Raw genomic sequence first — 27,503 nt, forward strand, 5'->3', positions numbered from 1 at the left:
CAGAAGTTGCTGTCCTTGAGAAGGTCAGCAGTGATGGAAGGAGAAAAATTTGAAATCTGGAACTCTCTTAGCTCTCACTCCTACATGTCCAGGATTAGTAAGCAGTTCAGGGTGGTTCCAGAGAGGGTCCTATGGATAAGAATGCCATTTCTCATCCTATACTTTCAGTTCAGTTGCTCAGTTGTGTCTGACTCTTTGTGACCCCATAGACTGCAGCACGCCAGGCCTCCCTGTCCGTTACTACCTCCTGGAGTTTACTCAAACTCATGGCCATTGAGTTGGTGATGCCATCCAACCATCTCATCCTCTGTCATCCCCTCTCCTCCCTCCTTCAATCTTTCCCAGTATCAGGGTCTTTTCAAATGAGTCAGTTCTTCTAATCAGATGGCCAGAGTGTTGGAGTTTCAGCTTCAACATCAGTCCTCCAATGAATATTCAGGACTGATTTCCTTTAGGATGGACAGGTTGGATCTCCTTGCAGTCCAAGGGACTCTTGAGAGTCCCTTGAAGGGTGTTGGACCCTTCTCCAACACCACAGTTCAAAAACATTAGTTCTTCGGTGCTCAGCTTTCTTTATAGTCCAACTCTCACATCCATACAGGACTACTGGAAAAACCATAGCTTTGACTAGGGGGACCTTTGTTGGCAAAGCATTTTAGTCTAATTTATTGCACTATGGTTGATTGGGTAGGTTGAGACTGTTAAGCTACTTTAAGAGAGGCTCACTGGAGCTGAAACTGAAGCACTGTTCATATCCAAGCCGGCTGTTCCTTTGGTCATTTCTATGTCTTTCCTGCTCTCTTCTCCCCTCGTTACTGTCTACCTTCCACAGCCTTCTCCATGTTCATTTTGCATCCTCACAGCTTGGGCTTCCCTGGGACTTTGGTTTGCCAAGACCCCATATCCTCTTGAGGAATTCTTTGCAGTTTTGCTTCCTCTGTTGACTTCCTCAGGCACTCAGTTTCCAATTTCAGTTTTCTAAGAGACATGTCATGGCCCAGTCAGACCATGGACTATTAGGAGAGGCCTTTTCCTTGATCCATTTAGCCAATGGACTGGGGAGGAGGCAGGAGCAGGGCCAACTGACATGGAGCTTGGCTGTGGATGGATAGAGTTACTTGGAGGAGATTGTGACCGGAGCAAGTCAAATACCTGTCATTCGTTCATTCTATTTCCAATCTGGCAGCATAATACTGGCTTTAAGAACTTGGGTTTCAGAGTCAGACTCACATTTTGGCTGTGACTTCCTCTGTCTGAGCCTTACTTTCCTCATCTGTAAAAAGGGGATGGTAATCCACTTCATAAAGTTGTTTTGAAGAAGATGTGATAAAATGCATATAAAGAGTTTAACATGAGGCTCAATGCAGAGTAAGCACTTTTTAAGTGTTACTATTTTTATATAAATGAGCAAGACAAGTATAGCACCCATCTTTATAGAGCTTGTAATCCAATTTTCATGAGCCACTCAAAACATATTGAGGACACATTTGTACTGTAGAGGACACATTGTATAGTTAGTAAATTAATTCATGGAACAGATATTTATTGGCTGTTCATTAGGTTCGTGGCACTATTTTCTGCACTGATTATTCAGTTTTTAACAAGCAGTCAAATCCCCACATTCATGGGGCTCACATCTAGTAAGAAGATAGACACACTAATTGAAGATAGGTAGATGGTGGAAATGCCTGGTGATGCAGTGTGGTATGAGGAAGAAAAAAGGGTGGGGAAATAGAGAATGCCAGAGTGTATGTGAGGGACCTAACTTAGATGGAGTAGTTCACGATGACCTCCCTGAGGAAATGATGCTTGAGTGGAGAGTTAAATAAAGTGCGAGGGACCCAGTCAACCATTTGGTGGAAGAGCATTCCAGTCAGAGGGGAGAGCAGAGGCAGCAGCCCTGGGGCAGGAGGGTGCTTGCTGTGCTTGAGGAACAGTGAGGAGGCTAGGGTCCCTGCAGCCTAGTGGGGAAGCGGAGAGGGGTGAGAAGGGAGGCCTCGGAGGTAGCCAGGGGCTGAGGGCGACTGTAATTTTTAACTTTACAACAGGCTCAGTAACATGTTGTGTCGATGGTTCATCTGGGCTTTTCAGACTGGGCTTGTCATCTTCCTCTGTGACCAAGAGCAGCAGACAGATGCTCATTCTGAAGCAGCCTGACTTTGGGGGATGCACAAAGGCTCATTAGAGTTTTGAACTGTATTGTGGACTATTGGCTCTTGAGACTGCACTCAGTATTTCTCCCCACAGGGTAGGGTGAGTCATGGCAGGGGGTGGGTCTTGATAAATGGAAAGCCAGCTCCCCCTGTCATCACTACCACAGAGCTGGCTCCTTAGTCATCCTTTAATCTCTGTTCTGACCTCTTTCTCAAGTATTAAAATAGCCCAGCATGCTGCATGCAGTGTAGTTATTGTTGAGGGACAGTAACTGTGCTAAGTGACTCACTACAAGTTAGAGGTGAACTGTTCAGCTGTGCCTGCGGCCCACTGCTGCTGGGGATAGGAGGCCCACACAATACACTGACATGGGTATAAAAGCAGAGCCTTCTTCAGTGCTCCATGGAAACAAGAGGAAAAAGTGGGTATCCATCAGCAGACCCTTGAGAGTGTTTTGCAGTAGATGTGACATTTGAACTGTGATATTTCCAGATTCTCTGAATTAAAATGTGTTTCCAGAATGGTTTTAATTTCCTGCAAGAGGGAGATGACTTGTGCTATAGTTGGGACTGGCTGCCCTTCAGTTCAGTTTGCTCAGTCGTGTCTGACTCTTTGTGACCCTTATGGCACCACAGCACGCCAGGCCTCCCTGTCCATCACCAACTCCAGGAGTTTACCCAAACTAATGTCCATTGAGTCAGTGATGCCATCCAACCATCTCATCCTCTGTCGTCCCCTTCTCCTCCTGCCCTCAATCTTTCCCAGCATCAGGGTCCTTTCAAATGAGTCAACTCTTCTCATCAAGTGGCCAAATATTGGAGTTTCAGCTTCAACATCATCCTTGCAATGAACACCCAGGACTGATCTCCTTTAGGATGGACTGGTTGGATCTCCTTGCAGTCCAAGGGACTGTCAAGAGTCTTCTCCAACACCATAGTTCAAAAGCATCAATTCTTCCATGCTCAGCTTTCTTTATAGTCCAACTCTCACATCCATACATGACTACTGGGAAAACCATAGTCTTGACTAGACAGACCTTTGTTGGCAAAGTAATGTCTCTGCTTTTGAATATGCTATCTAGGTTGGTCATAACTTTCCTTCCAAGGAGTAAGCGTCTTATAATTCTATGGCTGCAGTCACCATCTGCAGTGATTTTGGAGCCCCCAAAAATAAAGTCAGCCACTGTTTCCCCATCTATTTGCCATGAAGTAATGGGACCAGATGCCATGATCTTAGTTTTCTGAATGATGAGCTTTAACCCAGCTTTTTCACTCTCCTCTTTCACTTTCATCAAGAGGCTCTTTAGTTCTTCTTCACTTTCTGCCATAAGAGTGGTGTCATCCGCATATCTGAGGTTATTGATATTTCTCCCCGCAATCTTGATTCCAGCTTGTGCTTTATCTAGCCCAGCATTTCTCATGATGTACTCTGCATATAAATTAAATAAGCAGGTTGACAATATACAGCCTTGACATACTCCTTTTCCTATTTGGAACCGGTCTGTTGTTCCATATCCAGTTCTAACTGTTGCTTCCTGACCTGCATACAGATTTCTCAAGAGTCAGGTCAGGTGGACTGGTATTCCCATCTCTTTCAGAATTTCCCACGGTTTATTGTGATCCACACAGTCAAAGGCTTTGGCATAGTCAATAAAGCAGAAATAGATGTTTTTCTGGAACTCTCTTGCTTTGTCCATGATCCAGCAGATGTTGGCAATTTGATCTCTGGTTCCTCTGCCTTTTCTAAAACCAGCTTGAACATCTGGAAGTTCACAGTTCACATATTGCTGAAGCCTGGCTTGGAGAATTTTGAGCATTACTTTACTAGCATGTGAGATGAGTGCAATTGTGCTGTAGTTTGAGCATTCTTTGGCATTGCCTTTCTTTGGGATCGGAATGAAAACTGACCTTTTCCAGTCCTGTGGCCACTGCTGAGTTTTCCAAATTTGCTGGCATATTGAGTGCAGCACTTTGACAGCATCATCTTTTAGGATTTGAAATAGCTCAACTGGAATTCCATCACCTCCACTACCTTTGTTCATAGTGATGCTTCCACTTGACTTCACACTCCAGGATGTCTGGCTCTGGGTGAGTGCTCACACCATCGTGGTTATCTGGGTATGAAGATCTGTTTTGTGCAGTTGTTCCTTGGCTGCCCTTAGGTATTGGTTATGCTGACAGGTGTCAGGGCTGGGCCATTTACGGCTCATTTTCTGTATAAACAACATTCTTTTAAGTTGCTTTTGTATCACTTGCCTATTGTAGTGTAATAAGTTAGCCCCAAACTTGGGGACTTAAAATAATGCTTTTATTTGCTTATAGTTCTGAGGATCATTTGTTTTGTCCTAACTTGGCTGGGCTCAGCTTGGTGGTTCTTTTGATCTTTTCTAGAGTCATTCATGAAGTCATCTGGTGAAATGACAGGTCTGTTTGGTTTGAGGTGGCCTCTGTCACATGTCTGGTGGTTGGTGCTGGCTTTTGGCTGGGTCTTCTTTTCATGGTCTTATAGTCTCAAAGAGGGTATCTTGGGCTTCTTCATATGAAGAGGGCAAAAGTCTGAGCTCCAAGTATGGTTTCCCCTACACTTTTGAGTGGTTCTTTTCCTGGCCTCGGGCAGTTTCTTTATACCCGTGTGATGGTTAATACTGGAATACTGAAGGGGGACCCTCTGCAACTCACTGCTCTGTGAACTCTAGTTGCCTTGATCTTTCCAAATACCTCTCGAATTAGGGAGACTAGGTCTTTGCCTAGGATTCTCCTCTTTGTGCTGTAGTCTGGATCTTTCCTTCAGGTGATAGGCTAGGGCAATTATAGTGTTCACCTCATTTGATTCCCATCTCTTAGGGGTCCCTGTTCTTGAAACTTCTGTTTTATATGCTGTCTAGTTTATTAGTTGTTTTAGGCAAGAAGATTATTGTGCCTTTGTAACTCCTTGACTGGAAACAGAAGTCTCAAGAGGATGAAAGCACAAGTGGCAAGGTGTCTTGAAGCCTTGGCTTGGAATTCACTGACCTAAGTTTTAGTTATATTTCTTGTAAATAGATATAACAGCATTAAAAAATGCTAAAAGATGATTTTTATCCTTTCAGGTGGTAAGTTTGTTCTATTTACCTTCATTGTAATTAATGACATATTTGGATTTATAGGTCTATTTCCTCTTTTTTTGATTGTTTACATTTTATTTATCCTCCTTTTCTGCAAATTTGGAAGTTATAATTCTACTTTCTGTTCTTTTAACTATTATATTTGATTTTTAACATGTACACTTGAATTAAAGTCTAAAGTTAACCTGTTCATTTTAGTTTTCTCAAAAAAAAATCCATGAAGAATTTGGAACATTTTAATACCAGTCATTTGCTTCCAGTCTTACATGGTTTTTCTTCATATATCCCCCTGGGCACATTGTAGTTTTGTTTTTTCCTGTCCCTTTTGAAATTAGGCATGGCCATATGACTTGCTTTGGTCAGTGAAGTAGGAGAAACAGAAAGCTTCAAGAGCTAGTGTGTAATTCACCACATAACCTATAGCAATTGTTAAAGAATGTTTTGAGATGAGGAACTTGGGGGGGCTACAATGGGCCCAGTCCTCCTGCCCTTGAAGGATATGCAGCATGAGTCAGAAATAAACATCTGTTGTCTTAAGCCATAGAGGTTTTAGAATTGTTACGATAGCATAAGTTCATCATCCAGTTGATAAACTCCTGATTCCTTCCAAATTAGTTATCATTATTATTGTTTTATATTATCAGTGCTTAGAATTACAACTTTTACCATATTTATTTGATCACATGCCCTTCATTTGTATCAATTCTTCCTTCTAGATTTTTCTTTTTTCTTGAAGTACATATTCTAGAAGTTCCTTGATATTAGTGGTGTGCAGGTTAATGTTTAACAGCTGGTTCCCTGGGGGCAGAAAGCCCTGATTTTTACTGTTTGCTGTTTTGCAAGGTGTAAATACTCCCACCATGGCTGATTTCATGTAATCAACATATTGTCAACTGACTCTCAAGAGTCCTAAGAATTTGGCGCTTATGAGCTAGTATAACACACTGATATTTCAGGTGGCTTATGTTAGTGGTAAATTGTTACTGTCTCAAGATACCTTTATTTTTTCTTCATTCTTAAATGGCAGATTAGTTTAGTCCAGTTCAGTCTTTCAGTTGTGTCCGACTCTTTGCGACCCCATGAATTGCAGCACGCCAGGCCTCCCTGTCCATCACCAACTCCCGGAGTTTACTCAAACTCATGTCCATCGAGTCGGTGATGCCATCCAGCCATCTCATCCTCTGTCGTCCCCTTATTACCTGGGAGTAGAATTCTAAGGTTGAAAGTTTTGTCTTAGCAGTTTCTATCTTGTTATTGAAATGATAGTGTTACTTCCTTGAAGTTTATTTTCATCTTGCATTGTTCTTTTGTATCGGTAGCAAATAGGTTCTCTTTATGTTTGTTCTGTAGTTTTGCTTTGCTGTGCTTGGGTGTGAGTTTAATTTTACTTACCTTGCCTGGATACATTTTGCTTCCCTCAATCTTCAATTAGTTTTAGAATTTTTTTAGTCATTCTTTCTTTGAATATCATTTTATCTTTGAGGTTCTGCATGGGCTGGGTTGAGAGACTATACTTTCATACCGATTATTTTTGCAGGTATCACCTTAGGATCATTTTTGTGTTTAATTTTATTTCTCCATTTGGGTGTTCCCAGATCTTTAGGCTTTGTAAAATGAACCCCCTAATCACATGAAGTTGGAGAAACTACTTTTACTTGAGTACAGAGTTCAGGCTATCATTTTTCTATGGTATTGTCGACTGTTTCATGGATCCAGTTTTATGGAGGGGGTCTCAGCTTTAGCTTGTCCAGAGCCTGTTATCCTGGCATACTTCCAAGGCTGTTAACCCAAGCTAACTCCCTCTGCTCCTGCCTTGAGCCCTTGACAGATGAACTCTTAGCTCCTTTCACTGTTTTCCTTTTTGTTTTTGGCTTCCGAGGATTTCTTTTACTTACACGCATGTTCATCTATGCATGCAAAGTGGTATTTTTGTATTATCTTTTCATTTTGTATTTTCTCTAGCATTTTCTGGTGTTTATAGTTACCTGTCCTGCCATATTCCTAGAAATTGTATAGGTTATCTGCTACTCCCTCACTATCCTTTTTGCTTAAATTATTCCAGTACCTTCCTTACTGGTTTCTCTGCCTCTAATCTTCCTTCCTTTATAGCTGTCTTCTACTTTGAAAATACACGTCCCTATGTTTCCCCCAAACTTTGGTATATGAACCTCTTTTAAGGTAAAAATAGGAAGCATTCTTGTAGACCCTTAAGAATGTTTGTGACAACTGTGGGGAAATGAAATCTTATTTTCTGAAGCTATCTTTCAAATATCTTTGTTCAAATGTCAGATTTGTGAGAAAGTAGGACTACCTGTCTATCCTGCATGAATTGATCCCCTCTTACCGTTTCCATGTTTTGTTTATCTCTGAAGCACTGTTTCCTAATGTGCTATACTTTAATTTGTTTACTGATTGTCTCCCCTTTTGGATTGTCTAAGTTCTTTGAACTCAGGTACTTTGTCTCTTTTGCTCATTGTTATATCTCTAATGCCTCATATTATGTGCCTGGCACATAGTAGATGTTCAGTAGGTTTTTTTTTTTTTTTTGAATGAATAAAATATAAATTGTCAGTACAAAGCAAAGTTATACCTTAATTTTAGAAATTTTTATTTTTATCATTAAAATTAAAGAAATTTCAAATTTTTATGAAACTCACAGACCTCTGAGAATGCACTCATAAGTCCACAGTTTGTAATATGCAGTATTAAACACTTGATTTATACCACTGTTTTTGAAGTTCACATCCTTTTTTATGACATTTGAGTCCTGTATGATAATCATTGCCACTTTTGTAACTACTTCCTGCCACTTTTGCTGCTGCTGGAAACACTGATATGCCATGGTGTTTCCACACTTCTAGACTTTTCTCATATTCTTTACCCTGCCTGGAATAGCTTCCCTTTTTGTCTCTGGGAAATTCTCCTTTGTTCTTAGGCCCCACTCAAAGTTCACATCTTCTGTGCAGTTTTTTGTGCTCAGACCACATTGACACCTCCCTTCACTGTGTTGCCTCAGCAATTTGCACACACTCCCTTATGTTCCTTATCCCTTTCTGTCTTGATTATTGGTCTCCACATTTGTCACTTTCTTCTGACTAGGAGCTTCTTAAGGCCAAGGACAACATCTCATTCTTTATCTGTCCTTGTATCCTTAGTGCCTTAGCATAGAGCTTATCACACTGAACAAATGCTAGGTAAAAGTGAGTTGAGTGAATGTTGCCTGAAAGTGTTTGTGGCAGAAATTAATGACCAGCTTGTACTCTTAAACTCTCCTGCTGCTGCTGCTGCTGTGTCGCTTCAGTCGTGTCCGACTCTGTGTGACCCCATAGACGGCAGCCCACCAGGCTCCCCCGTCCCTGGGATTCTCCAGGCAAGAACACTGGAGTGGGTTGCCATTTTCTTCTCCAATGCGTGAACGTGAAAAGTGAAAGTGAAGTCTCTCAGTCGTGTCCGACTCTTAGCGACCCCACGGACTGCAGCCTACCAGGCTCCTCCGTCCATGGGATTTTCCAGGCAAGAGTACTGGAGTGGGGTGCCATTGCCTTCCCCAACTGGACTCAAATGAAGGACGAACAGATAGTGAATTTGATGGAAGATTGTGTTAACATTCTTAATACAAAAAAGGCTTCTTTCAAAAAGAAATAGACTTCTTTCCGAGGAAGCAAGTTAATGTTATCCTGCCTAGAATTTATTGAGTGGATTGCTAAATAACCTTTAAAGATATTTTCTAGCAAAATGGTGGTTTTCACTAGTAGTACTAATTGCAACATGAAGAGAGGGTGTGTATTGAATATTGTACTTAGCTATATGTGTATCCATATACATAAATGTGTAAATACAAATTTACATATAAACATAAATATTAAATCTATTCACAACTGCAAGTGTATCATCCTCATTTTACAGTGGAAGAAGCTGAGGGCAAACTATTTGCCAGAGATTAAACAGTATAGACATAAACAGTGGCAGAGCCAGTTCTTGTTTGAGTCCAAGACTCAGGCACTTAACTGAAATCCACACTGGATTTCAGTAACTCCTCTAATAACAGAATTTTCTTTACCATTTAAAAGATGACTTAAAAGCTTACTTAAAGGAATAAATGAGGAGGCTCTTCGCAGACACTGTAAACTGTAAAGTCATCCTGTGTTTATTTTTTTCCTCCTTTCTAAAACCATAAAGCCTGCAGTTCTTTCCACTCTTATTTCCCTTTGGATTTTTAAAGTAAAGAAATAAAACCTTTAAAGACACAGCAAAAATTTTCCACTCATTTTTTTCAGGCCCCCATCTTCACTGGTTTTGTACACCAACCTTTTCCTACTCCACAGCTAAGGACTCATAATGGTGAGAAGGACAATCGTGCATCTTAAATAATGTACAAATGTATGGATTCAGGAGAGCCATAGGCTTCCATGTCACTTGCTAAGGGCTCTGGTATGTTGAAATTTATGTAACCCAGAACTAATAGTTTATCTTATTAGGAAAAAAGTGGCAGTAGGACTTGGAGTTACTAAGGTTTTACATTAGGACTTGCTTCAATTTAAATTCTTCTTCCATTCAATAATGCTTTTGTTCCGGGCACCAGCAGTTTCTGCACTCTTAAGACACTTTCTTTATATCCCTGTTGGACTTGATGGGTTAGCTCTGTTCCAGACTCAAATTTGAAAGCCATTTTTTCTCCCTTCCTGACTTTAAAGGTCTCAAATGAATTGTAAAACAAAATAAATATCCAAGGATGAAAAAAGTACTTTGCAAGTCCTTGTTTAAAAATAATTTTTACTATCCTTTTGGAGAAAGTTCTATTCACTTTAACTAGTTTAAAGATTTGAGAAAGACTCTTAAAACATATGAAATGTATCCATATGCTTATGAATGCTTACATGGGTTTCTGAGTCTCTGCTAAGGAAAACTTTCATTATTAATAATATGTATAAAATTATCCAGATAAAATAACCTCAAATTGATATTATTCATGATTGCTATTGAGGGGTCTTATTTCTCAGCCATGTAGCATATTCTTCCAGTGATGGTATCTGTAAGAGAACCATTCCTTATATCTGTTTTTTCTTCGGCTTTCCCATGATAACATGGATCTCCTGTGACTTACCATTATATTTTCCAGGTTCCTAAGTGACCCCTTTACTTTTGACATGTAGCTCACATTTTTTGGGGGGAAATTCCTGTAAACCCTTTTTAAAGCCCTGAAATTCTCAGGTGGAAGAATGCTAAACCTTTTAAAATTCTCTAAAAGATATTCTTTAAGAAGTCTTTTCAGAGATGAGTTACTTCATCATGGTTGGACTTAATCATCTGTTCCAACTCCTGAAGTCCTGGAGCCATTGGGGAATGGAGTGTGGTTACGGCAGCTATACTGTCGGTTGTATGTGGTGGAAGGGATGTGCCTGCCAAAGATGTTTGACTCCAGTGTGGAAATCTGGCTCGTGGCAGCTGTTGCACATGTCCTGACACTAATTATGTGGTAACAGGATCCTTCTATAGGTAGGTGACCAAATAAAACTGGTGGCAGGGGACTGGAAGGTACAGACCAGGACAAAACATTCTGCTGTGAGTTTCATACCTGGGCTTTATAGCTACTAGTGCTGACGTCTCTGCTATGACTTTGGGTGAGGAGTGGTCCGGCTTTTTGAGCCTCAGTTTATCCTCCTATAAAATGGAGCAAAAATGATTATTCTAATCCCTTTCATCACCAACATTCTGTATTCTATTATTAGATATTTGTTGTGTTTTAAAAATGTTATACCAACTTGTAGAAAAATCTATAACTGTTCTTTCAGAGTATTTTATTTGATATCGAAAGATTATCATTTGAAGTGGCCAAGCCAGGAATTTCTTCTGGGTTAAAGGTTTTTATTTGTACATGACAAACATAATTTCACACTCCCTATGCGACCCTGCCACTTTACTATTGTTCTTTTCCATTGCCTTTTGGTTTTGTACATTAATAATAATAGCAGCTTTAAAAAATGATGGCTTCCTGCTGACTGGAGTGGGACTTGCTAAGTATCTGATATGCGTTATCTGTGTGTTTCATCATGGTTTTGTGACATGTTTGTATTATTACCACTTTTTTTTTTTTAAAGTACTTATTTATTTGACTACGCCGGATCTTAGCTGCAGCATGCAGGATCTAATTCCCTGAACAGGAATTAAACCTGGGCCCCCTGCTCTGGGAGCTCAGGGTTTTAGCCACTGGATCATCAGGGATGTCCCTATTAGCTTTTAAAAGAGCTGGAAAGTAAAATTTAGAGAACAGAAGTAACCTGTTAGTGTCACACAGCCCACCAAAGGATGTGGGACCCTATAGCTAACGAGTGATCAGGTTGACCCCACAGCTGTGAGTTCCAAAGCTGGAGAAGGACCCAAAACTGTTAGACCTCAAAGATAGGGTTCTTAACTGGGAGTAGTGTTCTTAATCAAGTATCTAGGACTTCGACTGTCGAATTAATTTTTGACTCTATTTCCTTCTGGAAGTCTATACTTTTCTAAGTTAGCTGATCTCTTAATTCATGTCTGTTATTTCATATCAAAAGCTTGAATTGGCATGGTTATGTTTGTACCGTGAAGATCACCAAAGTCTTGTACATAATGCTGTTTATCACTCTTAATGTTATTCATATTTTGCTTCTTTTTAAAATCTTTACTTATAACAGCAATTGTAATACATTCTTCTTGGGTTCTCTGCCCACCTTTAAACAAGGTTTTTCTTTTGAGTAGCTCCTGATGGGCAGGGTCACCTGCCACAACTGATTGATTCATGGTAGACCCGTGACCCATGCCAGGATCATTTTGTCTTCTGTTGAGTGAATATTTACAGTTTGGAGCTGAGTTGTTGAACCAAGTCACATCTTCTTGCAGAGATTCCTGCTTACTTTTCCCCTTGGTTTTGTTTTCACAGTTTCTGTTTTGATTCAGGGAGATAGCCTGATAGCTTTCTCATACATTCCTTTCTTTAGCTTAAGGTAAAGCCAAATCAATTTCTGTTGCTTGGAACTCAAAGACTGTTAACTAACCTAGCAGTGAGGAGCACATGACAAGTGTCTTAGTCCATTCATGTTGCTAAAAGAAAAATACCATACCTTGGGTGGCTTATAAACAGCAAACATTTATTTCTTACAGTTCTAGAATTTAGGAAGTCCAGGATCAAGGGGAAGACCTGCTCTCTAGTTCATAGGCAGCTGTTTTCTCATTGTGTCCTCACATGGTAGAAGGGGTGAAGAAGCTCTCTGGGACCTCTTTTGTAAGGACATCATTCCCATTGATGAGGTTTGTACTCTGAGGATCTTATCAGGTCCTGAACTTATCTATCACCTGTAAGTACCATCACATTAGAGATTAGGTTTCAACATAAGAATTTTAGGGGGATCTAAACATGCAGTCTTTAGCAGTAGGCATTCAAAAATTTATCTTGGGAAAAATATTTGCAGAATGTATCCATAATGCTCCCACATCACATCATTTTTAACAGCTTTGAGATATCTCATGTATCAAAAAATTTACCCTTTAAATATATTCAATTTGATTGTTGTTTTTACTATATTCATTTAAAACATTTTCATTACCTCCCCCCAAAATCCCATATTCTTTATAGTCATTCTTTATTCCCTTTTCCCCCAGCAGTGATCATTTTGATGTGTTTTTTTTCTACTTTCTTCTCATCTATTCATTTTACGTTCCTATGGTATGTTGGCTATACTTTTATGTATGCGATATGGTACATTCTCTCTATGTATATACATATAATATGTAATATAAAATATATATGTATATATATAATATTAAAGATCATAAGCATTGTGTGCATACAGTAGTAATCTTACCTTTACACCAGAGAAACAAATGAAGATGTAGGTCTTTGATTCTAGTTCATTGAGAAAATGAAAAAACTTGGAGAGTTTAGTGATTAGGCTACTTATGACCCAGTATATTCACATTTTCTGTGTATACTGTTCAAGATATAGTTTGTAAAAGAAGTCATCTCAGATTTCTCATGGTTTTCCCAGTCACTTAAAATTCCACAAAGAGCACAGACATGCATATGGATATGCTAGTTAAAAGTTTAAGTGAATAAAATAGTTGGATGTAAAGTGTAATACTTGACAGTTTAGATGAGTCTTTAAAGGTTGGCTCAGTTTGTCTTATTTATTTATTTATGGCTCTGCTGGGTCTTTCCTGCTATGTAGGCTTTTGTCTAGGTTGGCGACTGGGGCTACTTTGCAGTTGCAGCGCATGGGCTTCTCATTGGAGTAGCTTCTCCTAATGGCAGCACTTGTTCTAGGGCACTGAGGTTTCAATAGTCCGACATATAGGTTCAGCACTTGTGGCTCCTGGACTCTAGAGCACAGCTCAGTAGTTGTGGTATGTGAGCTTAGTTGCTTCAAAGCATGTGGGTTCTTCTGGGACCAGGGATTGAACCTGTGTCTCCTGCATTGGCAGGCGGATTCTTTACAACTGAGCCACCAGGGAAGCGCCAGATTGTCTTTCAAACAGCAATAACAGACATAATAGTACAGAATTAAAATTCGGATATTATGTATCACTTAAAAATAAACAGTGTATATGATAATATTATATATAATATTTATAATATAGTAATCTATTTTGTTTTAAATATATATTACTTATATTTAAGTCATAATATATTATACATATTACAATAAAATATATGTTTATTTATATTTAACCTGGGAGGATTTCTTTTTCTTTTTAATTTACAAAATTTATTTGTTGGGCTGTATTGGGTTTTAGTTCTGGCATCAGAGATCTAGTTCCCTGATCAGGGATTGAACCCAGGCCCCCTGTATTGGAAGTGTAGAATCTTAGCCACTGGACCACCAGGGAAGTCCCAGGATTTCTTTTTTTAACTTGGAAAGGAAGGTTAGTGTATATGCCTGTCAGCACATAGTTCAATTACAGTTGAAGGAATGAATAACCCTGTTTGCCTATTTCATCTAGTATTGTATTAAGGGACACTACTCATAGTTTACTCAGATTTTATTAATCACACGAACTGACTTTTCAGTGTGCTCCTTAACACTATATTACAGTACTATTTTCATGATATTTTCCTTCCTCACCTTTCAATTACCATATAATTATTTTTAATAGGGCTAAAGCTTTTTTTTTTCAAGTCCAGAAAAGTGCTTCTCAAGGCTTTATGCACCTACAAATTACCTGGTAGTCTTGTTAAAATGCAGATTGTGATTCTGCAGGTCTGAGTGAGACCTGAGATTCCACCTTTCTTACATGATTTCAGGAGATGCTGTTGCTGCTGGTCCAGTGGTCACATTCTGAGCAGCATGGAGGTCAGCTCCCCCTGCCTCTTCATAGGCAGTGACTCGAGAAGCAGAGAGAAGCAGGAGAGTGCTTAGGAAGAATCTCTCCTCATGCTATTCTCCAAGAATAGCAAAAGAGATAAGAAAGCCTTCCTCAGTGATCAATGCAAAGAAATAGAGGAAAACAACAGAATGGGAAAGACTAGAGCTCTCTTTAAGAAAATTAGAGATACCAAGGGAACATTTCATGTAAACATGGGCACAATAAAGGACAGAAATGGTATGGACCTGACAGAAGCAGAAGAGATTAAGAAGAGGTAGCAAGAATACACAGAAGAACTATGCAAAAAAGATCTTCATGACCCAGATAACCACGATGGTGTGAGCACTCACCTAGAGCCAGACATCCTGAGATGCAAAGTCAAGTGGGCCTTAGGAAGCATCACTACACACAAAGCTAGTGGAGGTGATGGAATTCCAGTTGAGCTATTTCAAATCCTAAAAGATGATGCTGTGAAAGTGCTGCACTCAACATGCCAGCCAATTTGTAAAACTCAGCAGTGGCCAGAGGACTGGAAAAGGTCAATTTTCATTCCAATCCCAAAGAAAGGCAATGCCAGCCAAAGAATGTTCAAATTACCGCACAGTTGCACTCATCTCACATGCTAGCAAATTAATGCTCAAAATTTTCCAAGCCAGGCTTCAACAGTATGTGAACTGTGAATTTCCAGATGTTCAAGCTGGATTTAGAAAAGGCAGAGGAACCAGAGATCAAATTGCCAACATCCACTGGCTCATCAAAAAAGCAAGAGAGTTCCAGAAAAACATCTGCTTTTGCTTTATTGACTGTGCCAAAGCCTTTGACTGTGTGGATCACAATAAACTGTGGAAAATTCTGAAAGAAATGGGAATACCAGACCACCTGACCTGCCTCCTGAGAAATCTGTTTGCAGGTCAAAAAGCAACAGTTAGAACTGGAACAGAACAACAGACTGGTTCCAAATCGGGAAAGGAGTACGTCGAGGCTGTATTAAGTCACCCTGCTTATTTAACTTTTATGCAGAGTACATGATGAGAAACGCTGGGCTGGAAGAAGCACAAGCTGGAATCAAGATTGCCAGGAGAAATATCCATGACCTCAGATATGCAGATGACACCACCCTTATGGCAGAAAGTGAAGAAGAACTAAAGAGCCTCTTGATGAAAGTAAAAGAGGAGAGTGAAAAAGTTGGCTTAAAGCTCAACATTCAGAAAATTAAGATCATGGCATCCGGTCCTATCACTTCGTGGCAAATAGATGTGGAAACGGTGGCTGGCTTTATGTTTTTGGGCTCCAAAATCACTGCAGATGGTGATTGCAGCCATGAAATTAAAAGATGCTTACTCCTTGGAAGGAAAGTTATGACCAACCTAGATAGCATATTAAAAAGCAGAGACATTACTTTGCCAACAAAGGTCCGTTTAGTCAAGGCTATGGTAATAGTCATGTATGGATGTGAGAGTTGGACTATAGAAAGCTGAGCACTGAAGAATTGATGCTTTTGAACTGTGGTGTTGGAGAAGACTCTTGCGAGTCCCTTGGACTGCAAGGAGATCCAACCAGTCCAACCTAAAGGAGATCAGTCCTGGGTGTTCATTGGAAGGACTGATGCTGAAGCTGAAACTCCAATACTTTGGCCATCTGATGTGAAGAACTGACTCATTTGAAAGGATCTGACGATGGGAAAGATTGAAGGTGGGAGCAGAAGGAGTTGACAGAGGATGAGATGGTTGGATGGCATCACTGACTGTATGGACGTGAGTTTGAGTAAGCTCCAGGAGTTTTTGATGGACAGGGAAGCCTGGTGTGCTGCAGTCCATGGGGTTGCAAAGAGTTGAACACGACTGAATGATTGAACTGAACTGAATTCCTTATGAAAACTTGAATAGCAAGGGCTAGAGTTTGAGCAAACATGTTGGTTAGAGTTCGGAAAAATCAGTAGTTCAAGGCCTGCCACCCAACTTTTTACATTGATATTAATCTAAGTTCTCTTACTTGTATTAAAAATACTTAGATGGTAAGCAGTATTGTTAAATGGACATGTTGGGAAGTGAAAGGGAAGTGACAGGGAAGGAAATTGCAGTAAAGATTTTAAAATGCCATTTACAGTAAAGATTTGCTAAGTAATTAAAATGAAATAACTATTCCGTAACTGCATGTGGCAGTGGCTGTTAATATTAATCAATTAATAATTAATTAATTAATATAATAATTGGAAACGTTCCAATTTTAACCATCATTTTTATGATTACATGTTTGGGATTACTTCTGTAAACACATTAAAAAAATATCTATGTCTTATACTTCTGTTTTTTTTTTTTTTTTTTTTTAACCTGTAACAAGTTGAACAGTGTCAGGGTCAGGGGTGCCACTTTCCTTTAGTTGCTTGTATATTACTGGGTAACAGGGAACGAACCCTGACCTTCGAAATAGAAACAGTTATTTCCTAAAGCCCCTTTGCAGGGTTATTTGTAGATAAGTTGATGGGAAATCACTTTTATCCATCTTTGAGTTGGTCTTAAAACAACTGTTTCCTGTTTTCCCTTATATAAAAAATGCCATAGTAGTTAGCATTTTGTTTCTCACTGTTACATGTATTCAGTGGTCAAACATTTATGTTTATTCATTTCTTTTCCCTGTCCAAATGAGAGGAGGAAGGAGAGACATTTCAATTCTGGGCCTCTAGCCACCACCACAGTCTCCACAGCAATGAAAACAATGAACGTTTATTGAGCCCTCATTATGTGCCAGGCCCTGTGCTTCGTGCTTTGTGGGAACTTGTTTACTTGATGAACATCTCTTGTTGTCTTTGTATGAATTCTGTAAGTCAGTTATGATGATTATTTCTTGTTTATGGATGAATCATTTGCTCACAATACTTAAGTAACTTGTCCAAGGTAACATAGGCTGTCATGGGTAGCTGCAGAATTCAAAACCCAGCTCATCACCACTGCTCTTGGAAGCCCAGGCAAGTCTGGTGATTTTCTCCAATCATGTAATTGATAAGTAGGAAAGCTGGAATCAGAACTTAAATCCTAGCTCTCAGCTCAGTACAATATTCCAGTATTGTGCCACCTACTAGTATTGGCCTGTAATGAAAACCAGAACTCCTTCTTGCTTACAAAAGCAACTGCCAAGAGGGCTTTCCCATGTATACTGTTCTTAATATGATCAATCTTGGCAAAATGTCACATGTTATCAACCAGAGTGGGTTCTGCAGTTATCACTGACAGTGCATCTGTGTGAGAATCCCAGGATACTGGTACTTTGGTGCTTAAAAAAGTCGCCTTTCAGTATTCTCTATTAGCTATGTGCCTCTTCTACCCTAAAGGAGAACGCTGAGATCATATGTCTAAATATTAATTTTTTATACTCTTTTCAATAGCTCACCTCTTCCACAGCACACTGGGGCCACATGTTTTCAGCCAATGCCTGCTGTTTGTCTTTTCACACACATGACACAGCCTGTGGAAGGTTTGCAGCTACAAGGAGTACTGCACATCCTGCACACAGGATTATGGAAAAAGGGATCAGAGAACCTGCCCTTATTATATGATTAGAGACAAACTGGAAAATGATAAATAGGAAAATAAAGTCACAGGATAAGTAGAGCAGGCCAAGTTGTCTGCAAAGAGATTCTGTTTTCTTTGAAAGAGTTATGTTAAGCCCTTTCTTGAGAAGGAGTAAGGATTTATTAAAAAAAAAATTCAAGACTTTTGGATATAAGCCAATTCATATTTTTATAAAGCTCAGAGACGGTTTTCATAGCAGTGAAACTCTAAACTGCTTTATAGTCCAAAACTTTATCATTTTTTGCTTTTTCCCCATAGTGTGGAAAAGAGCTTAAGGTCACAAATTTTTTCAAATCTGCCAGGAACTCATATTTTCCATGTTTGGGGATAAGACACAGTAGATTCTAAACATCTGGCTAGGCCCTACTTAAATAATTGTGTGTTCCATGCACATCACACATATATAATTATGCTTTCATTCTATTTACCTTTTTTGTGTTTTAGATATTCTGAAATCTGGATTAGATTCTGACTCCAGTAGCTATTGGAAGTCACTCTCCTAAACATTGGCTAAAGCAAAGTATATTTTCTCCCCTTTTCCATATAAACTCAAGTATGGCAGTTTCTTATTTTTCATTGTTCTCCTTTTTTCAAAATTAAGTGAGCCTGTAAGAATTGTGTAAAATGAAGTTCTATAGTATTTTTAGAGCAGGGGAGACTTTCGAATTGGCTGGAGGAAACCTCAATTTTAGACTCTGGCCCATGTTTGCTAATGATGTGATTGCAATAAAATCCCTTAAACCAGCTCAATTTATTCTCTTGTGAAGTGGACATAGTTCTGGCAGCTTTGGAGCAGTATTGTCAGACAAGTGAGCTGGTGGACGTGAGGAATTTTGAGTTTTGGGAGAGAGAACAGGACAGAGTAATCTGGAGGTCAAGAATATTCTTCCTACTTCTCCAACCACCACTACCTCCCCTTCCTGCCCCCACCCACCCCATTCCCAGCCTAACTACAGCAAACCAAAGAAAAATGGAAACTATTCTCCCTCACATTGTTCTCCTGTGCTGACTGTTGGGTGAACAATTTCCTTTTTGGTCCTCTCATCTTCTTTCCATATTTTACTCACTATGTGTTGGGTACCTATTATGTACTAGAGTTGGGGGTATGATACAGATTTGGCCCAGAACCTGCCCTTGAGGAGCTCACTTTATCTCTCTTTAAATCTCTCTTCTTCTTGGCAATTTCCCCTGCCTTTTTGTGAGCACAGTGATGCTTTGAAAGATATATTTTGCTTTTATCTGACTGTTGAGTACTAGAAGGTTGTATCAGAAAATAAGCGTGCCATAACACCAGAAGCAGAAATCCTTATGACCTACTCTATTGTCTGTGACTTGAAATCAAGTGCACAAGCTCATCTCTTTGGTTCCCATTCCATTTATCTGCGTTTAATGGCCAGACCAAAGATTTTAAGCTTTTTTCCTTCTGTGTACTGGATTTGGGGTTAGCCTTTCAGTTCAGTTGCTCAGTTGTGTCCGACTCTTTGCGACCCCATGGACTGCAGCCCACCAGGCTTCCCTGTCCATCACCAACTCCCGAAGCTTGTTCAAACTCATGTCCATTGAGTTGGTGATGCCATCCATCCATCTCATCCTGTGTTGTCCCCTTCTCCTCCTGCCTTCAGTCTTTTCCAGTGAGTCAGTAAAGGGGTTAGCGTTTACTATCCAGGATAGAGTTCAAAGTATGTAATTAAGTGTGGGGAGAAAAGGTTGAAAAGAACTGGGTTAAAGGCCAGGTATCAGGGTAAATATGATGCATTCTGTTTGGACTCCTAGCAGAGTGACTGCAGAGAGAAGCCTGGATGTCTGTTGTCACAGCTGCTTTACTTTCTTTGATGTCCTCAGTGGTCAGCTGTGGATGGGGAGTTTGCCTTCTTAGCTTTGATTCTTTGAGGACAACTGGAGGGTGATCCCACAATCAGGGTGGAGAGTAAAAAGCTTTCTGAATACTCATCCAACCATAGACTCACTTCTGTGCTTGAAGAGAATTAGCTATTTTGCCACCTATTATACTTGTGTTATAAGTGCCAGGTTGATAGAAATTTGATTGGCACCCAGGAATGAGGTTGGATCACCTGGCAATGTCCCATTCCCATGCAGGTGGATATTGGAAGGGCTTCTCTCTCCTAATATGCAGTCAAATAGAAGCAGCAGGAAGAGTGGTTGAGGCTTTGTGGAGTTGACACCACAGTGATGACTGATAAATTCCAAAGAGATGGCTCCTGGGCACATCCTAATGAGTTGCTGGTTTATAGTTCCCTGATGTAGGTTACAAACTGAAATGAATGCCTTTGATTATTGATCCAGTGAGATTTAAATGTGCTTTCATGGTTGAGAAGTGGGAGATGATTCAATGTGAAAGAATAGAGTAATTATATAAGAGGGGAGATTGAAAACTGTGCTTTTTTTTTTTTTTTTTAATTTTTAACCCTTAGAGCTTCCCTGGTGCCTCAGTGGTCAAGAATCTGTCTGCCAATGCAGGAGACATGAGTTCAATCCCTGGTCCAGGAAGATCCCTGGGGGAAAAAATGGCAACCCATTCCAGTGTTCTTGCCTGGAAAATTCCTTGGACACAAGAGCCTGGCAGGCTAGGGTCCATGGGGTCACAAAGAGTCAGACACTGCTGAGCAACTGAATAACAACAAAAAAGTGTTGTATCAAAGCCCCTTTGAAAAAGTGCTTTGGCTTTGCTAGAGTTTTCACTTGTATTCATGTATTTGATCTTTTGGAAAGGTTTTTTTTTTTTTTTTTTTTTTTAAACTGAACTTGTCTTCAGTGGAGGAGACCAGGGTTCGATCCTTGGGTCAGGAAGATCCCCTGGAGAAGGGGATGGCAACCCACTCCAGTATTATTGCCTGGAGAATTCCATGGACAGTCCATGGGGTTGCAGAGTTGGGCAGGACTGAGTGACTAACACCTCATCTCTAATTGCTTCATAGTAGTCATTACTAATTGTAAGATCTTAGAAATGAGGTCTCAGTAAGTTATCCTTGGAGTGTCCGGTGCTGTTTAACTATTGGATAGGACCAGATAATGTAGAAGTCAAATGATTTAGGTCGTCTCTCATCCTCCCTATAAGAGACACCACTGCTATTTTCTCAGTTGTCAAACTGGAGAACCACCTCCTTTTGGTCTGCTCTTAGGGTTGTTAGAGGATGGAGTCCAGGATCCTAGAAACCAAGATTCTGGCTTTTGCAGTATGTTTGTGTGCTCTTGGGCCTTTCATTTAACCTGTGTGGATCTGATTTTCTCATTTGTAAGATGAAGTTAACAAGCTAATCTTTAAGGCCTCTGTGAGCTCTAAGAATTCTGATTCCATGCCATCAGGATGTCAGATGGATTCATCTTTCAGAGTGTGGGTTTTTGTGCTTTTGTCACAGCAGCATACCCTAGCCTATATATATATATATATATGTAATTATGATTGATTATCGTTGTACAGCAGAAACCAACACAAACTTGTAAAGCAATTTTCCACCTATTAAAAAATAAACTTTTAAAAAAGAGAATAAAAACTAAATGAAAAATAGATTTTAGACATTTTTTTTTTTTTTAAATTTCCAAGTGATATCTTCTTTTTCCTCACTGGGCCTCTGTGTGGCCCCCAATATATTGTCTTTACCAATTGAGCTATCACGGAAGCTCAGTTGGTAAAGAAACAAAAGAAATATTAAACACTGAAATATAGATTATCAGATTGTGTTTCGGCAATGCTGAAGTCATTCAGTGACTAATAAAATGATTACCTGGAAAGTAAATTTTCTTAATGTACAACCTGGAGATATCCATTGGGACAACCTCAGAGTGAGGAATTGCTTGGTTAGAGTGGCTACGTTTTATTTTGAGAATTGTTATAGCGGTCATAATTGCCTGCCTTGTCTGCTCTCACCACTCCTGCCCCTGCTCCCTTTTCTTTTTTCAGCCATCCTGAAGTGTATTTGGGCTTCCCCGATAGCTCAGATGATAAAGAATCCGCCTGCAATGTAGGAGACCTGGGTTCAATCCCTGGGTTGGGAAGACCCCCTGGAGAAGTATCTATACCGGTTCAGAGTTCAGGTAGTATACTGGTTCATGCAAGATGTTGGGGTCAGACTTCCAGGTGGATGAACACCTGACTGGCGCTTACCTAGCTGGGTAGCTTAGTGCAGGTTACTTAACCACTTTGTGTCTCATGTTGTCATTCATTAAATGCCCTGTCTCACTGGGTGTTTGTGAAGATGAAAAATGCTTAGAATGGTACCTGGACTATGGAAGGGCCATAAAGATTTTTGCCATTACTGTTCCCTAATAGGTCTAGTCTGTCTTTGCCTCTGGGCTTTTATACTTTCTCCGCTCTTTCCTTCATTCTTCCCAGGATTGGCTCTCATTTATTTTTCAAGACATAGCTCAGTGGTACCTCTTAGTGTGGGTAGCTCTTGTGTTTTCTTACATTTCTCTAGCCTGGGTTACACACTCTCTGCATTTCTAGCCAACCTGGCTGTGACTTCTGTCATATTGCTGCTATTAGTTTATGTGTCCACATGGATTGGGAGCAAGGACCACTTCTTTTTCTTTGTTTTCTCTCTTTTTCTTTTTTGGATATTTCATGGGTATGAGGAAGACACTGGGTAAATGCATATTGAATGGATAAATGGATTGATTTTTCTCCCTTCATTCCTCTCTCCTTCTTATTCTTCTTTGCTACTTCTCTTGTCTACTACACTTCCTTTCTCCCTTCATTCTCAAGCCTGGCACTTGATGCATTACCTTAGTTATTCCTCACAGGAACTCTGAGGTAAGCATTGTGATTAGTCCCATTTTGCAGGTTTGGAAGCAAAGGATCTGGGCACTAGACAACTTGCCCATCCAAAGGGGCAGCAGCCTTAACAGGGTTGTCTTCCAGTGCTGCTGTCTTTGCCCAAAGCATTTTGGCATTTTTTGGAATTCCCTTCTGACTAGTTTATGAACTACATAAGAAAACTAACCTTGTTTTGGTCACTCTCAGAAAAGATAATTTCTGGTATGATCATCATGATTCATTGTATTTGTCTCCAAGTAAACTTTGGTCATTCCAGAAATCCAAGCCACTTTAAGAGGACAAAGATTTGCCCTTGTCAGGAATGTTTATTTAAATGGCTTGAAGACAGTTGCGTACTCTCCAGGGGCTTGGCAGCAGCCACATCAACGGGCCGAACACTGTCGATACTCCTGTGTGCTTTGTTTTGGTGTGCTTTAGGGCTGGTGGGCTGGTGGAGGAAGGTCACATTACCTTGTGGTCCCACTTCACGTTTTTTATGACAGTTTTATTGAGATATGATTTATGTACCATGCAGTTCATCCATCTAATATGTAAAATTCATTGGTTTTTAGTATATTCACAAAGTTGTTCAACCAAACGGCTAATTCCAGAACATTTTCATCACCCCTAAAAGAAACACCCTTCAAAAACAAACATCTTTCAAGGGCTGATTTTCATCACCCCCCAAGAAGACATACTACTTTAATAGACATCCTTCATCTCCCCCACAATCTCGCCTGACAATCACCAATTTGTTTTCTGTCGATGGATTTGCTTATTATGGATATTTCCTGTCAGTGTAATCATGTGACGTGTAATTTTATAACTGGCTTCTTTCATGTGGCATATTGTTTTTAAGATTCATCCATGTTACAGTGTCCACCAGTACTTCATACTTTATACGGCTAAATACTCCATTTTATGCATATACCACATTTTATATACTCATTCATTAATTGACTGATATTTAGGTTGTTTTCCACTTTTTGGCTACTATGAATAATGGTGCTAGGAATATTTGTGTATAAATTGACTGTTGAATGGATAAATACCATGTAGTATGTCCCTATGTTGGAATAATGTTCATCTATCAAATGTAGCATGATATATGCTACAACATGGATGAACCTTGAAAACAGGATGATCCCACTGGTGTGGAATGCCCAGAATAGGCACAACCATAGAGGCAGAAAGTATTGGTGGTTGCTAGGGCCTGAGGATGGGGAGGAAGATGGGGAGTGACTTCTAAAGGGTATAGAATTTCTTTTGGGGATGATGAAAATGTTCTAAAATTTATTTGTTTATGGTTGTACAACTTTGTAACTGTACTAAAAAGCACTGAAATGTAATTTTACTTTACAGGGGTGAGTTATATTTTTTAAAAATTTATAATTACTGTCATTAAATACATACCAGTTGCTTACTCTGCATTTGTTACCCTGGGAGATGCTGTGACATACAAATGAGACAGTAGGCAGGAATCTCTCATTGGATGTTTCCAAGTAAAAAGTTGACCTGGATACCAATAAAGAGTTTGATAAACGCATCACTTGGTGCTAGTTTCTGGGTACAGGCCCCACTCAGAAAAATCTCAACCTCTCTGGATATAAGCTATGGGAATGCAGACGGATTTCCCAATGTGGACTCCTCCAGTATTTATGTAACTTAGTCATGTTATTTTATTATCCCTGCCTTATAATACTGTGAATTCCCTGTAGGCAGAACCTATGCCTTGCATTCATATTGATTTCCATGTTTAACGCTGTGTCTAGTCTGTATCAGGAGAATGCGTTTGGTGAGTGGATGAGTGACTGTGTTTTGGAAGTCCCTGGGTTACTTCCTAGGACAAAAATGCCTTCAGCTTATGGCTGCCTGGTCTGATCAGTCTGAGGCTGCCCTTCTTGGGAAAGTGTTGCTGAATTCACCGCCTGTCTTCATGCAATTTTGTTTCTCTGGCACTTCCACTCTGATTTTGGTTAAAATGGTGACATGGGATGATACGTGGGTAGCTCTGGAGTGTTGTGCTTTCCTCTCTGGTAATAGAAACCAAGATACTGGGTTCCTGGGTCAGTGAGATTTAGGAAAATTAGAGGTGGAATAAGCCTCATTTTTTCCTTTTTTAAAATCATGTTTATCAAGCATCAGTGCTATAAATTCTATGTAGCTTATGGGTCTTAATAAGAAACTGATTTTCTTTTTTTCTTCTCTGTGAAGATACTTTATGTTGATTAAGTTCTTTCTGTTAAATATCCTTTGCTTGCCCTGGACTTTTCTTTGTGTTGATTTTTGCTTCATTTTTCTTTCGTTTCTCATGCTGTTCAGTTACTGGATGCCAGAAGAACCAAGGTTTGTCCACTCTTTGCCGCTCGTTTGTTTGCTCTGTACAGCCTCACCTCCTTGTGTGTTTGAGTGTGTCTGTCTGTCTGTATTTGTCCCCTTTTGCTTGCAGATGCAGTAATCCTGTTTACTAAACCTGTTCACAGCTTTATTTGTAAAAATAAAGTCCTTGTTTATGTCTACTTGTAGTGGATGCAATCATTTTTATTTTTAAATGGACATACACTTACCACAGAAAGTGATGGATAGTAGAATAAAGAAACCTTAGGAAACAAGGAATACTGAGTCTGGAGCATTGTGGGTGTAAAGAAGGTGTGCTTGTGAAAGTTTCCCTCTAACCTTTCCACTCCTAAATTAAAACTCTGTAGATGTGTAATTTACCTTGTAACTGACACTAATACACCGTTTCTGTGTATGTGTACCTTTCTCTTAAGACATTCAGAAAGCATCATTGAATTAACTCCCCTTCTCCATGTGCTGTCCCTTGCTTCTGAAGTCACCTTGGAGAACCTAACAGCTGGCCCCTCTGGACCTCATGATTAACATTCCATCTTCATAGTGTGATAGCAGCAAATAGCATTTGGCATGTTCATTGACTTTTTTCCCCTCTTCTTTCTCCTCTCTTGCTCCGTCTTTCTCATCATAGCACCTTCAATTGACAATCCAGGCCCTTCAAGATGAGCTGCGAACCCAGAGAGACCTCAACCACCTCCTGCAGCAAGAGAGTGGCAACCGAGGAGCAGAGCACTTCACCATCGAACTGACGGAGGAGAACTTCCGGCGGCTCCAAGCTGAGCATGACAGGCAGGCTAAGGAGCTGTTCCTGTTGAGGAAGACCTTGGAGGAAATGGAGCTGAGAATTGAAACGCAGAAACAGACCCTCAATGCCCGAGACGAGTCAATTAAAAAGCTTCTTGAGATGTTGCAGAGTAAAGGTTTGCCGTCCAAAAGTCTTGAGGATGACAATGAACGGACACGTCGGATGGCAGAGGCTGAGTCTCAAGTCAGCCACTTGGAAGTGATTTTAGACCAGAAAGAGAAGGAAAACATACATCTTAGAGAGGTAAGGACATTCAGTTTATTTCTCTAAAGTTATATTTTACAAGTTAAAATATGTTAAATATGTTACCAAGTTATTATCACAGGTTGGACATTATCTATAGCCTTGACAAAATTCCCCTTGTCATCTGTTTTATAACCTTCCTGTCTACTTATCACCTTTAAACTGGAATTTGGCATTAGTCTTTTTTTTTTTCCTCTGCCCACCACACGTGTGTTCCATTATTATTCAACACGTATTCAGGATCCAAGTGTGTGCAGCACACATCAACTCTAAGGTCGTTTACAGTTGCTTTCCTACAGATGGCCATTGTTTCAGGGTCTTTTAAATACAGTACTGTTTAAGTTTTAGATATTTATTAAATATCCTCTTTTTAAAGGAGCAAAATGAATAGGTGATTAGCAAAACAATGAACTTAAATGCTTCATAGCTAAATTTGGTGTGGGATTGTTAGAAAGTAAAGCCTAAGGATATTTCTGGAAACAATGGAAAAATGTGCAGACCAATTTTGAACGTTTAGATAATCTTTGCCTACATTTACATTCATGTAGGACAGAGTGTTCCTGGTTTTCTGAGTGTGCATTTTGCACTTGGTGAATTAAATCATTTGAAGTTTCTCAGAGGCAGCCTCGCTGGCTTGCCACTACCATTGAATATTGGGATGCTCAGATATCTGAGAATATGCAGTTGGATAGATCTTAGAAAGAATGTGGGTGACCTCCAAGGTTTGGCATTTTTATAGCAGTTCCTTGCTACCGTGGTGGATGTGAATCTCAAAAGTACCGTGTAGGGAAAATAAAATGCTGTGACAGACACAGATCTCACAGAAAACAGGAAGCAGTGAAATGGCATTAAGTATATTTTCAAAATATTCTGCAGCCATAAATAAAAATTCAAAAAGACGTTTGTTTTCAGACCAAACTAGATTTTTTGGCATTATGTACCTTTTTGGATGGGCAGTCCTTCCAGTGAGTCATTTGTTTGATTGCTCAGAAAGCATGGCTTTCATGTTGGGACTTGGTATTGCAGCTGCTCCCAGTGGTTTTCTCTGATATTAGATTGTATTTGCTTACAACATTTGAGTAGACTTTTGTGTCTTTGGATTTAATATCCTCCATGCTTACTCTCCTTGGTTTTGTTCTCATGAGACCCTGTCTCCATGTTTGGGAAGTC

At 39.8% G+C, this 27,503-nt stretch overlaps 1 protein-coding gene across 7 annotated transcripts in view; it reads left to right on the plus strand.

The window, feature by feature from the left end:
* Positions 1-27,503, plus strand: part of ERC2 (ELKS/RAB6-interacting/CAST family member 2) — a 993,433-nt gene that overhangs the window by 157,263 nt on the left and 808,667 nt on the right. For all 7 annotated transcript variants that reach the window (XM_086367446.1, XM_086367443.1, XM_086367447.1 and 4 more), the window contains one exon: positions 25,917-26,333. In XM_086367446.1, coding sequence (XP_086223572.1) covers positions 25,917-26,333 — 417 coding nt within the window. The remainder of the gene's footprint in view (positions 1-25,916; positions 26,334-27,503) is intronic.

This window comes from Bos grunniens, chromosome 22, assembly GCF_055505025.1.
Source record: "Bos grunniens cultivar Pamir isolate PY7600 chromosome 22, Bosgru_T2T1.0, whole genome shotgun sequence".
NCBI lineage: Eukaryota > Metazoa > Chordata > Mammalia > Artiodactyla > Bovidae > Bos > Bos grunniens.